Here is a 14,351-nt window from a genome sequence, read left to right as displayed (position 1 = left end):
ACCAGCTCTCAGGGTTCCCACTGAAATCCCTGATTGTCAAGAAAACCTCATTCAATCCCTGCCTCATAGACTTGCTTTTTTGGTTTTTAGCTAGCCGCCATTTCACGGTCTAATCAAGTTTTAATCTCAGACTTTTTAGAGTCTCTTCCCTCTCATCTGCCCTAGGATTTCTTCCTTTCTGAATTCCAAAGAGATAGCATTCCTCTTTATTCTGTATAAAAGCAGACAGAAAACTCTGAAAACACAGAAAAGTCAGTCTCCTTCCACAGCACCCCATGATAAGTCAATATTGAAGGAGCTTGTACAAGACCCACTTTATTCTAAGTTGGATTGAACTAGGCAATGCATAAAAACAAGAGCTTCAAGCTCCTAGACCAGACAGAGAGCTACTTCTGATTCCACATTCAGTATTTAAGTCTGTTGCTTGGCTTCAAATTGGCCTAAGGCAGTTATATACAGTAATCAGTATAAAGAAGGTATAGCTTTCCCTTAAGCCTGTGAACCAGGAACATGACATGTATACAGTCAGCTCCACAGTAGGAGCTGGAACATCTCACGTGTGCCGAGGAGGTGCTGCACACCAAGAAAGGTCAGGTCCTGGGGCCTGAGGGGAATGGAGGATATTCAGTGAGAAAAAAATTTCCAACTGTAGCTGTTAAGAAAGCAAATGTCTTTCCCGAGCATACGGCAATTAACTTTTTTCCAAAGACTTGTAACTTGATGAAATCTGGATTCATTTTTTGCTGCTGATAAAAAACATGTTGAATATCAAAGGTGTTTATCATCCTTTGCCAAGCTTGAAGACCCAATTTTTAAAAATCTTTCTTTCTTATAGAATGTTTTCCTTTATTTTTATTATCTCAACTGATACACAGTTCTCTGGAAGTAGTTTAACAGTTTGCTAATACATTTATCATCACTCAGGAATGTCCAGCACGTCTTGTTTCACTTGTAAGTTTTGGGATATTTGTAACTAAGAAGATACGTATGTGTATCTTGCTGACTGTTATAGTAAGTGCTTAGCAAAGTCAACAGAGACAAGCTGAACAAAGGAAAGGGATTTGCACTGCATTACACTGGAAGCATAGTTACAATCGTAATTAAATTTGAACATTAGATACTTAGATTTGAAATGGACAGACGGGAAAAAAAAAAACCCCACTTTTTTTTTTTCCTCACGGGGAAAAAAAACAACCCACAGTTTTAAACTTTAAAATAAGAAACTTCAAGAAAGAGTCAAACTTTGCAACTTCATACCATTGACTATAATGAAGAAATCTGCTCTAACTTTAAGCCAGTGAGCTGATTATGAAAGAATAGCTGGAAGACACTTAACACTTATGGCAATGGAAAAAGGAACCTTACTTTTGATGATGGTATTAATAATTTGGATTTGGATAATAAATACCACAGGGTTCAGCTAAAGAAAGCCAACCTATTACACGCTGCTAGTTTGCTGGCAGGTTGTTATATAAGAAGGTAAACAACAGAAACTTGCCCCATGCACAATGCTCTAGAATATTTACTATATTCTTAAATTATTTATATTGTTGTGTATTGAAAAGCATAAGAGAATTCACAGATACTAATAGAAAATGTCATTCTCAGAAACACACACGGAAAACAACACAAAATTGAGACATGACCTGCAAGACTACGATAACTGTAGTTTGTCAGTATTTTGGTATACTATACATGACTTTATCTATGCATACATTGATGGATGTACTGCTGTTTTCTTCTGAGACTAAGCCACAGGTATTTGGTTGGAAGGAGCTTTTCTAGCTCCCCTTCCCATGGGTGCTGGTGGCCACCATCCTAGCCAGGCTAACAAGCTCTGCTCCCCATTTCCTCGCAGCCATAGGCCCTGGCCACGACCATCTTGGTAGCCCACTGACGGACTGTCATCGTCCCCCCTGAATCCCCAAATTGGTTTGGGTGATGCTCTGCCTTTACGGGTGATGGACAGAGCAACCTCCCTCAGTCTGCTGGCCACACTCCTCCTAGAGCAGGGTCCGGCCTTGGTGGCAATAAGCGTGTGCTACTGTTTTCCATTCAGCCCCAAGCACAAATCCCTCAGCAGGACGGCTCGGCAGGCAGCCGGGTCCAACCCCTGCTGACCCCCTGACTGACAGGGGCTTGTCCTGGCTCATGTGCAGAACTTGCACTTCTTTCCACTGAACAGGGAAGGGAATAATCAATAAATACCTTGGCATTGTGTGGGAAAGCTTCAATAAAATAAAGTATGTGAATATATTTTTATTCTGCAGGCTTTGGCTGAATAGATTACAGCCATTTGCTATAAGGTATGATAGTGAATTAATCCTTTACATTAACCTTGTGAGATAGGTATTGCTATTGAAAAGTTACAGAAGAGGGGAGAGGCAGAAGCATGAAAGAAGTGACTAGACGTAGCATATCTAAAGCTGAAAGTAAACCCCAGTTATAATACCAAATTGCACACACCGCCATCTTTCCCATTTCCAGTTAGAATCAAATAATCTTTCTATTCCAAAGCAAGGCTCAGATAAACTGGCTGCCAGAAGTATAAAACCAACCTTTCTAGATTCAAAAGATGATTTCAAAGTACATAGAAGTACTTAAATATCCAAATGATTTTGTTGATTTGGAAATGCGTGGATAATGAAAACATTGGTGAGGTTTGTAAGAGCATTATTTGAATTTATGCAAACTCCATTTCTTAAGTGTTTCCACTTCCATTAAAAAAGATTAATTAAAATCAATAAAAACGATTTAAATTTGTCGTACAAAGTCAGAAGGGTCAGACTGTATATTTCAGTCTCTTTAAAAGCAGGTATATATGAAATGAGAATGTGGACATCTAGCATTTTTTCAGGCATTTAAATACTACTGGAAAAAGTAAGAAAAAGGACTGACTTAATTTCTTATAGTGCGTTTTAAAACTACCTGGTCAGCAGTGGCTGGGAATAGTGCAGACCCAATGCAGTTTGCTCACTGTGGCTGAGAATGGGGAAAGCAAGCAGTGGATGACCCCCACGGTGAGACTTTTGAGAGCCAATACACACTTCTAGCAGAAAAATTTTTTCATCATGTATGGAAGCGCAGATGTACTCAAATAACTCAACTGCAACTTCTTTCATGTGTTATTTCATGTTTTCTCTGTGTTAGCAATTTTCACTTTGGAAAAAAAATTAAATTTTTCTGCCTGACAAGTCTAAATTCAAGCATGGGGTTTGAAAAATCAGCCTCCATAACTTCTTAATATGATATTAATACCTTATATCTAAATATCACTAGTTACAAGGATTCTTTAGGTGTCCTAAGGTACAGTGGTTTGAACTGATCGCTTGCACACCATATCACTTTTTCAAGATTTGCAGCAGGAGGTATAAGCTTTCCAACTGGAACTTCAGGAGCTAGCAGTGTATGGATGCACACATATTTCATCTTACATGTATATTGGCTTTCTACGACTAATGAGAAAAAAACCCTGCAGTATAAAATCAAGTTTGCCACTGAAGAAAACATAAACTAATTGTACATATGGAATGGAAACACCAAGGGGGAAACAGTAATTGCACAGAATACAACCACATGTTTAAAGGAAGACTGTCAGCCTTTTTGTGGCATTAACAGTGCACAGTAGATAGTAAATTTTTCCACAGAATAAAACTTTCAGGAGTAAATTTACAAATGTTATTGCTGTCTTTATATCAGAATAACCTGAACAAAACTTGGGAAATATTACCAAGCACCTTTATAGAATCACTGCAAGAAGTAAATGAAGGCAGAACATTGAATTTACTCAATCTTACATCAAGTTCCCAGATGCCCTAAAAATCAGAGAAACAGTTTTCTGTCTTCAGAGGTCCTGCACTGCATAGAATCTGGGGAGAGCTGAGACTCTGAATGTTACTTTTTGTGGTTATAAATAACAAAAGCCCCTGTTCCTACCCATTTGTGTGGTTTCTCTGCATAGGAGTGAATCCCTCCCATAATAGCAGTTGGTTATGACTTGTACAATATGTATTTCCAAAATGTTTCTCCCCTGAAAGATCCATAAAACTAGATATGATAGTGTCCCATTCCATTTAATTCTGAAAGATTCCCATGAGCTACTTACTAATGACTCCATAATGAAAGGATTAGAAAGGTACTGCAAAAACTGACTGCTAAAGGTAGCTACTACTTTCATTAAAAAAGCTAGTACTTTAAAAAACCCCTCCCAACCATTACAAACTCCAAAGATTTCCACTCTAGAAAGGCCTGTTCAAAGCTCATTCTTCATACCTGCATATATATTGATATATGGATATATGTGGATTGATGACCAGTGTGATGACTGACTGCTGCTCAAATCCAGAGTCAGAATGCAAGACTTACAGTATACTTGGCTGACAACTATATAGTTTTTCTAAATTTCACAGCACAGACATTATACCTTAATAGCTAAAATTACGATGAAACTAACTTTCTTCCAGGTTTAAATAGTTTTACTCTGTCTCCCGATACAGCAGCAAACCAGAATTTTAAACATGAATACTATTTCAATTAAACAGCAACAATATATTTATCTAGGACTCAAAAATCTGGCAAAGATGCCCCTTAAGGCTCACAGAAGAAATTCTACTAATTGAGCTACTGCCAGCCTTCAGCTTCAGGATGCAAAAAAGGTTTTAAGATACCAATATTCATTCATTTGATTCTACTTTTATTTTCTATCTGCTGAAGAGGAAGAATGAATCTGAAAAATCTAGAGTGAAACCCTAACATCTGAACAACATTTTCAACATTTTTTTTTCTTGGAGATTTACACATTGCTTTCTCATTTCACTTCTTCGTGCCTTCTGATATTTAAAGGACAATTTTAATGCTGTTTAAGAGAGTTAAGATGCTAATCTTGATAGCAAGGAATCTCCTTCAGATCTTACACTATCACTTAAAATAATGAAGGGTTAGCAAGCAGCAGGAAATTTTATTTTTCAGTAGTGGCCCATCAACAGAAAGCACAAAATCATTCCTTTCACTAACACAATCGGTAAGCATTCCAGCTGACATAAATAATTGCAAGGCATAATTCACTATTAAATTATTCCTGCACTAAATTAGGGTACCTCAATTTGTGTAGGAGAGAGCTACACTAGCTTAAAATTTGTTGCAATGGTTGTGAATCAGTGCCCATGTTAACACCCTGATTGTTTTGGGAACGATTACCAAAAAATCTTTTGGGTTTTGTAGGAACTGCAAAAATAGCAACTATATTCAGAAGGGGGTTTTTAGCTAGAGGTAGTTTTATGGTTGCCAATCCTTTCCATGTCTTTCCCCATCTGAAATTGCCCTGAGTGAAGAGAGGAAGTTGCACTTCCCTGGCCCTTAGACTGCAGCCCGATCTCGACTGTGGTAACGCTTTTATTGTTATTATTACCTATATTATACAATAATTTAGGGTTAGAAGATCATTAACATGTGCACTGAAACCACAATGGGAATTTAGTTAATACAACTGCAATTCTACAAACTGGAAGATGCATATGGGAAGGGATGAAAATTTTCTTGCCCTTAAACCAAAGTTTCAAGGCACCTCAAAGTGAGGACAGGTAATTGGGAGCTCAGCTTAAGGTAGTAACTTTAGCAAGAGATTCACCGGTTGCAGCCAGACCTCATTTCTTCAGCCCCAAAGTCAAAGGGACTGTTAAATTAGCTCAGTGGTTCTGAAGCAGTTTCTCCCAAAAAGCACAGCCCTTCTCAGTCTATGTGATCTGGTGGCATCGCATCTCACCTTCTGTCACCTCACTGCATCTCTCAGCCGTGATGAGAAACAAAACTCTCCGTAACCTACTGGATTTGACAAGTTCAGAATATTTCTCTCTAAATGAGGGAACACCCTGATTACGTGTTCTGTGCATTTGTAATACACTCCTGTATTCTGCAATCTCATTTCAGAAACTGAAAGCAACAAGTTGGCACGCAGGAAGGAAAGGCTGGGAGTGAACGCAGTAACAACCCCAGAGACAGGGCAGGGTTCAGTCCCTTTGACCGTAGCTTAGGATTCTTAATTTCACATATTTCAAGTAAATTGGAGCTTCTCAGGACATCAGACATGAGCAAATACCAGATCCCTGTGATTTTTAAGAGGAGCATCAATCCAACACAGCTGTATTTTATTTTATCATCATTATGTTCAGCCACGGGGACAGAGATCAAGTGCATTTCAGTCAAAGATATGTGTTGTGCTGATGCAATAAGGCAATGAGTTTCAAAACAACGAAATTATATACCTTGATTTAAAGCTGTCAGGTGGCATCAGTTCCAGTGTATGTGCTGGTCCATACAGATTAACTACAAACAGCTTTATCGTTGGGTTTGTTTGACCTGCCTTTGAAAAAAAGAAAATAGGAGCTTTAGAGGCACTGAATCAGTGCCAGCTAAATAGAATCACTCATTAACATAATTCAGTATCTTTATAATAATGAGAAATTATTACAATTTAAAAATCTTAAATTTTAAAAAATAATTTCACAGCCATAGCAATTATACAGATAAAAATACGAAGTATTAATTAATTCTCTCACTGCCCTTTACCGATGGCAGACTTTCCTGTGCAGAGCAAGGGACCAATGCGAGAAGTGGTTTGGCCCAGTTTGGTAAAGTCAGCTGCAAAACCACAGGCAGTTCCTAAACCAGCGATTAAACCCAGCCTCCAGCAAAGTCTTTTCCACACACTATTGTTCCTTCTTCTAAAAAGCTGTCCTACATCTGGGATAACATTCCTCCTCTTTCTTTACCGTTTTCCCCCAGTCTTCCTTCCCTGGCTTGTTGAGATGGAAAGCTCTATTTTTGGCCCTGTTCAAGACCCAGCTGCTTTGGCAGGCCAGCTCTAAGAGAACCAAAACGCTTCTTGTTGCTGAAGGGGAATAAAACGGCAGTTTGATACATATCCACTGGGAAGAGCATGGTAAGTCCTGAGGATCTGCAGGGAGGTGGGACTTCTCCTCCTGGTAACACGGCTTGTTACTAAGGGAGGTTCCTGAGATGAAGAGAAAGGACTGGCAATAAAAGGCAAGGCTCTGCAGGGCTGGCAAGGAGATGCTACTAGTCCCATCTCCCTGTCCTAGCCATATCATATTCAAGCTTCTTTTTCATGTAAATCACAGGAGTCGCACACCACTATATAGCGTCCTTGGGCTATGAAGGATCAGAAGTGCGTCTCTCAATGGGGCTGACTCCTGTTTAATATTGGAAGGACAAGGTAAAATCACTGATTCTACAGATTTAATCATAATACACTACGAAGTTGTGTATCGGGCTCTCCACAGGGGTATTTAGAAATGCAAAATAGCTTGGCTGAAATACACCCACAAATTCCCTTTAGAAATCAGACATCTCAAAATATAGTCTGAGTGGTATGGGGGACAAGAAAGTGGTATTTGTGTATTTTTACTAGTGATAAAAAAAAGTTTTGAAAATGGATTTAATGAGACTCCTGGATTTTTTATTTTTTTTTTCATAAAAACTTTTACATTTGCCTCAAAAGAAATGTGGCCTTTCAAAGGCATCCTTTGCATGAAAAAAGCTTACACAAATGCAAAACTGTGGAAGAAAACACTGAAAGATCAAGTCCCTGGGACAGAACCGCAGTCTCCTTACATCCCTTGAACCTTACATTGACTGCATAGCGGTATCCAAGTGCTCTCACTGGGAGGGCTGCCATGAGTAATTGCCATCCAGCTTGAGTATGAGTTGTAGAGAGACACTCTAAAGCATGCCTTCTCAGCGGGCACGGCCAGCTCTGTGCTCGCCCCTGAACATGAAGCACACAAGTACAGCACTACCCCAGCTCTGCTATCACCGGGCACGGCAGAGGGGTCTGTGGCACAGCACTGCCCAACGCGGGCTGCCAGCCTGAGCCGGTCTCCGTTCAGGGCTGTACTGCCCAACCTACTGTCCCTGCTACAAAAACCCACGGCGTGCCCTACTCTGCTGCGTGGATACATCTGGGCTACAGCTCTGCAGCGGTGGCTTCCAGCTCGATACCAGGTCTGTCCCTACAGCTGGGGCGGTGCTGTGGTCAGTGCGGCGAACACCGAGCGCTCCCGCAGCCTGCCCCGGCCTCGGGCAGCTGAAGGTGGGTTTTCTGCCTGAGCAGAAAACTCTCCCATCCACATCTCTCCCTCGACAGTGAACAGCCTCAACTCCTCTACCAGTCAGGGTCTCCTCATGACAATTTAAATAGCATAAATTTTGTATAATACCTGAAACATTTGTTCAGTAGTGTAAGAACTCTTTACATTGAAATCCTACTTTGTTCTCAATGTATTTAACAAAATTTAAACTTCCTTTTTCACATTTTTTTTAAGAATACAATCTGTGCATATGATATGTACACAGATGCGCATGTTCCAGTATTCACAAACACATGTGGGTTTCATTTTATTTTTTAATCATAGATATAACTGTCTCCGATGGTTTCATTCTATAATAAAGACCAAACCTTTTTTTTCATCTCTGTTGCTATACCACAAGCTTCATTACCAATTAATGATGTTTAACGGGTAGCTAAATTGGCATTAAATGGAGACATTAAATAAAGATAATGTTTTTTCATTAATGAGATTACTGAAGTAGTATTGTGTATCACTTTTATGCTGAATTACTAATGAAATGGAATTACTCATTTCTTGTTTACAAAGCTGACTTTTAAAAATATTCCTTATTGTTTTCTTTGCTCTGTCACTCAAGGCCTTCTGCCAATGCAAGTATGTAAACTACCTCTGAAAATACTGTTACTTCATTATGTTAGAGCATTATTTCATAGCACAAATACATCATATTTATATCATGCATATTATTGTTTCATAGTACCTGGTACAGTTTAACTGTTCACCCATCAAGAATAAAGGGTTATCACCAAAAACCCGTAGCAGGAATAGGGTAACAGTAGTATTTTCTAAAGCCCTCAATGAACTTCCCTTGAAATGTCAAAGGAGTACCACATACACAGACCTACATATCCCGCCAGAAAGGAACTCAGACACTTTGAAATTGCACGCAAGGGATGGATAAACCGATAAGTTGGAAGATAATACCAGTGCTGGAGCTCAGCACAAAAACGACGGCTAGAGAGGCACCTAATCAGGAAATCCCAGAACATGAGGAGCGATTTCAGACATTATCCCTGTCTGGGCTATTCTTTCACTTTCCAACAAGAATCTAAAAACCCTTCCCTAAATCTTCTGAAACTCAGTGATAGCCCTATTTTTTTTTTTTTTTTTTTTCCTCATTTTGATGGCCAGGAAAAGATTTTACTGTGGCTTATCTTATTCAAGGCCAGTCTGTCACATTTATTAATAACAGTATAATTTACTGAGATCTATATAACTGCAATGGAACACGCCCTGCGCTCTGCACGCGGCGTGTATGACTCCAGTGCAGTTGTGACAGTATCTTTTTTTCTGTGCAGTCCTTCAAATATATGACCCTTCTCTCAGAAGCGGTGGATTGATTTTACCAAGCCATATATCAATGATGAAATTACTATGAATTAGTTTGTCTGCTGCTCCCTCGCCTGATAGTTTCTTTCCAGCACAAGGTGTTACTGAAAAAAAAGTAATTAATATTTCCTGAAAAGCAACATGAACAAAATCAGCCTCTGTTACTGTCTAGAAACAGTCCTCCCATATGGTTGAATACTATCGCTGAACAAGGAACAGGAGGTGGGGGCTGCACTCATCTTACCTTAGGATATGGATACTGTTTTCCTTTTGGATATAGACCTCCAGTAAACCGGGGAATAACCATGTTCGGCACCAGAGAGTCATTTATGGTCAGGAACGCCAGTCTTTCACCGTCTGGAGACCACCAGTGGGCAATGTGAGAATGAAGAAGTTCCTCTGCAAAACCAGATCTCCTTAGGGTCCATAAAAATAACTATCACATAGTTTCCAGCTCATTCAGTTGGCACTGATTTGTTATTTCTGTGCCTACTTGAAATGCGTCTGTTGTAATTTCATAATTTTACAATATCCTGGGTTGAATGTTTAGATAACAAGGCATATCAAAAGACCAAACTTTAACCATTTTCCTCAAATGAATACCTTCATTGACGTCAATAAATGATCTAAACGTGAAAGATTATTGTAACTGCTATATGTTTAGTTCTATTGCATTCCATTAGATGTGTTTAATTAATTTTTAAATGATTTGGACCATTTTAATAGACTTTTTTTTTAGGATTGTCAGTCTTTTTTTTTTCTTTTAATATAAAATTTTAGCATACCCGATTTCTCTGAGCTGTGGCACCTGGTAACATGCAGATCCTCACACAGTGATATTTATGTAATCATTTTTGGAATGCAATATTTTGGCTTTCTTGCCTCAGTCTAATGGTCAGCTTTTTCTTAGAAAGTTCAGTTTTTCTGCAATATAACTTTTTGAAAATCCAAATAAAACTTTTTATTTTTATGCAAATTTTATTTGACTTCCAAATGAAAGTAATTCTCCAAAATGTCACACAATGTTTTCTTACATTTATTGTCATTGTATTTCACATGAGAAAGAAACAAACCAGAAACAACCATAGAAGCAGCACACAAACTTCTAGTATACCCATAAAGCAGCTCCTGACCAATTCCAAATTCACCCTACACAGGTCTTCTGTCTTCCACTTGTGAAAAGACTTAGATTTTTTTCATTATATATTTGATACGTTGACTAGTTTGGTGAGCATTTTGTATTCAAATTTGAAGAATTTGGCTGGAAAACCAAATGAGCATAGTATACTAACTGAAACAAAGGCCTGACTGCATACCTAATTTAAGAGCCTACCTACAAAACTACTTAAATTGTCAATGGAGACTCTCCAAGATGCTAATTGTTGTGGTTTAGCCCCAGTTGGCAATTAAGCACCACACAGCCACTCGCTCACCCTCCCCCAAGTGGGATGGGGGAGAGAATCGAAAGAGCAAATGTAAGAAAACTCATGGGTTTAGATAAGAACAGTCTAATAACTGGAAAAAAAAATTGTAATGAGAAGGAAAACAACAAGAGAGCGAGAGAGGAACAAAACCCAGGAAAAAAACAAGTGATGCAACCGCTCACCACCCGCCAACCGATGCCCAGCCAGTCCCCGAGCAGCGATCGCTGCCCCCCAACCAACTCCCCCCAGTTTCTATACTGGGCATGACGCCATGTGGTATGGAATAGCCCTTTGGCCAGTTGGGGTCAGCTGTCCTGGCTGTGCCCCCTCCCAGCTTCTGGTGCCCCTGGCAGAGCATGGGAAGCTGAAAAGTCCTTGACCAGTGTAAGCACTGCCCAGCGACAACTGAAACATCAGTGTGTTATCAACATTATTCTCATCCTAAATCCAAAACACAGCACTATACCAGCTACTAGGAAGAAAATTAACTCTATCCCAGCTGAAACCAGGACACTAATCAGATTCTGAAAGTTTTGAAGGGGCTTAATGGGTTCAATTATCTAAGGTTAGGTGCAATGAAGCTGGGACTCATATTCAAAGTCATATATTCTGGGTCATGCTTCTCTCCCTGGCTGGATAACTAAAACCTTTTACACAGGAGAACAGCAGAGAATGAATGGTGAATATCAGATAGCATACATCACAATTGTGTTTGTTTTAAAATTTTACTGTTTGCATTCAGACAAGGTTATTCACACAAAGAAAAGCTATTCCCAAATGCTTGTGTAAGGTAAAATGCTAATAACAAACCCATGCAAATGATAAAAGAAAACAAACGAGGTCAAAAGGAGGAACAATTCTGAATTCAACTGAAAACTTCTTAACTTCATCTGGACAATATTCGGCCTGCTCAGCTTCTGGTGCTATTAAAAACACTACCGAAAGTAGAGGACTGCTCTAACTTAAACAATGGTTAATGGGACAGAAGCAGTATATTCATTCATGCCAACAGACTGTGGTCCTGCAGAGTATACAGACAGAATTCTCTTTTACTCTGATTTTAATTATGTATATTGTGGAGAAGAGCCCACTGCCTGCCTGCTTGCCTGCATCCCTAGGAACCCAGAGAGTTCTCTGTAAGTCAGGAAATGCAACAGCTATTTGGGCCAGGGATTAAAAAACTAGGAAAAGAACAGGCTAAATCACTTAAGGAAGGCTTTAGGACATGTGTCAGGAGGAAGGCTTTGGGATGTGTACCACCTCCCTGACCATTTCAGAAACTTTCTAGTCCCAGACGGGACACCTTTTGCTTTTTCTGCTCATGATAAAGGTATGCGTATAGCTGTAGAGACAGGGAGTGACAAGAACAAACTGGGGTGGTAACTGATATGGAGGTATAAGATACTTGGATGAATACGCCTGGCTTCCTTTTCAAAAAACAAGAAGCCGGCTCGTGGCCTTTTTGAAAATCAACCCTGTATGAGACCTATGTATCCATGCGTTCACAGGCAAAAGTCATCTACAGCACATATGAAGAGGTCTGTGTTTTGTTGTCAGCTAAAGAAGTTCTGTGAAGCTTTAAAGCCTTTCAGTCCCCAAATATTAATTAATAAAATGTGTCTGTAGGAAGGATGGGCACACAGAGAGAAGCAGGAGCATAACCTCTGACAAGCATCTTTGCCATTATTGTGCTGGCTGCTCCTGTTCTTTCCAAGTTACCCCATCTTCATTTTCTGTTCATCATGAAATATTTCCAGCTTAAAGGAACAGTAATGTGTTTTATCAACAGCTTTGTTGATCTTTAAAACAAATGAAGTTATAAAAAATCCACATCAACCTCTTTCAGACACTATTTCTGAGATACATAGGTAAGCTGAAATATTTAAAAAATAAGCATATTGGCATGTTTCAAATAAAATAAATTAGTTTTGATTCTCTTTAGTTCCTAAATGTAGATCACATGAATGCAGAGGTCCAAATCATACAAACCCCCTAACATTTCTTCCATTAAAATATGTCTTAAACTTCTATCTGTATAATTCTTAGATGGGCTCTACTCCATCCCTCTACTCCATCAAATAAAAATGCCTGGCAAATACCAGAACTGATCAGTTGCGTTAGGTAACTTTTTGTGGTCCCTTCCAACCTGAATTATCCTACAGTATCCTTATGATCCTTTGCTGACTAGGAAGGAATGTTTTTTAAAAAATCTCATACTACATTTTGTTCCATGGAGTAGAGATGTATAATGATCCTGCATTATATGTCATTCACTGCAGCTCCATGCTGGACCCAGCTGCACCCCAAAGAGAAGAGAAACACAGGCTGCCCTCTTCTGAACAGGTGTCCTCAAAAGGCTTGCAGAATTGGAGCCAGAGTTGCCCTGTTGCATCCATGACTGTGACTCTTACTAACCTTACTTTGTTTTAGCAAAAACTCAATATACTAGATCAACTTCAATGAGCTACATATGCTTAAATTCTTCAGTTTGCATGCAGTCATGTTAGATTTGAAGAATATGAAGTGCATATAAAATGAAATTCCATTCCAAAGGTGTCCTTTGTCCTTAAGTTTTGAAATGTGCCGACACATCAAAACATTTCAAAACATTAGCAGAAACCTTGGAAGTGGGTAATTATCAGACAGAGGCATTTATATGGCTAAGGGATGCAAACTACCATTCTATATTTCACAGCTTACTCGGGCAGAGGTTTAAAAAAGTACCTATGAGCTATCTGCTCATACCTACTGAAATCCCAGGAGGAATGCACAGACCCTTTCTAAGGGCCCCAGTGAAGTTCCTTGCCATAGGCTGTAACACCATTCCTAAAAAACACTCTGCCCTGCAAAACATACGAGAAGTTGTATACATCAGGTAACTGAATATTTAACACTGAGCTATTTATCTATAAAATTAATGAGTCCCATAGAAAGAATAACTGAAATGTGTGTTAATTTTAAGCTCTTGTATCAAGCTGGATAATCTACTCCCATTTTTTAATTTATTATTATGTTTATGTGGATGTTTATGTTTAAATATTATTTATTATTATTATTATTATTATTTATTATTATTATTATCATTATTATTATTATTGTATCTCTGCACCCAATTGGGTAATTGTGCACCATTTTGGGTGCAGAGAGGAACATCCTGTGGTACTATGCAGAAGGTGGCTTCAGAAGCCAGAGGATATCACAGACTGAGCTGTCCTCCACTCCATTTTGGCACTGCTTTCCAGCAACAGCAAGTTTTCCAGGAGTCCAGCCCAGGCTGATTCAAGCAAAAGTAGCAGCCACTGTTGAGGTAACAGTATGACACTTTTAGATCTTGTCAAAACACTCAAATTGGATTCAAGCATGTTCTTAAAGTCAAGCACAATGTTACTGCCTGGCTTGAGGGGCTGGAGTCTCTCATGAGTCACGCCAACGCACAGCACACCAACCACCACTG

At 39.2% G+C, this 14,351-nt stretch overlaps 1 protein-coding gene across 1 annotated transcript in view; it reads right to left on the bottom strand.

The window, feature by feature from the left end:
* The window catches only part of DPP10 (dipeptidyl peptidase like 10), a 564,363-nt gene that overhangs the window by 40,516 nt on the left and 509,496 nt on the right, over positions 1 to 14,351 (bottom strand). Inside the window, exons 9-10 of the mRNA XM_072874221.1 lie at positions 9,718 to 9,872; positions 6,261 to 6,358 (exon numbers count right to left, since the gene is read on the bottom strand). Coding sequence (XP_072730322.1) covers positions 6,261 to 6,358; positions 9,718 to 9,872 — 253 coding nt within the window. The remainder of the gene's footprint in view (positions 1 to 6,260; positions 6,359 to 9,717; positions 9,873 to 14,351) is intronic.

The sequence above is a fragment of the Ciconia boyciana genome, chromosome 10 (genome assembly GCF_034638445.1).
Source record: "Ciconia boyciana chromosome 10, ASM3463844v1, whole genome shotgun sequence".
In the NCBI taxonomy this organism is placed as follows: Eukaryota; Metazoa; Chordata; class Aves; order Ciconiiformes; family Ciconiidae; genus Ciconia; species Ciconia boyciana.
The sequence above is the reverse complement of the archived record's forward strand: the minus strand, read 5'-3'. Positions and strand labels throughout refer to the sequence as shown.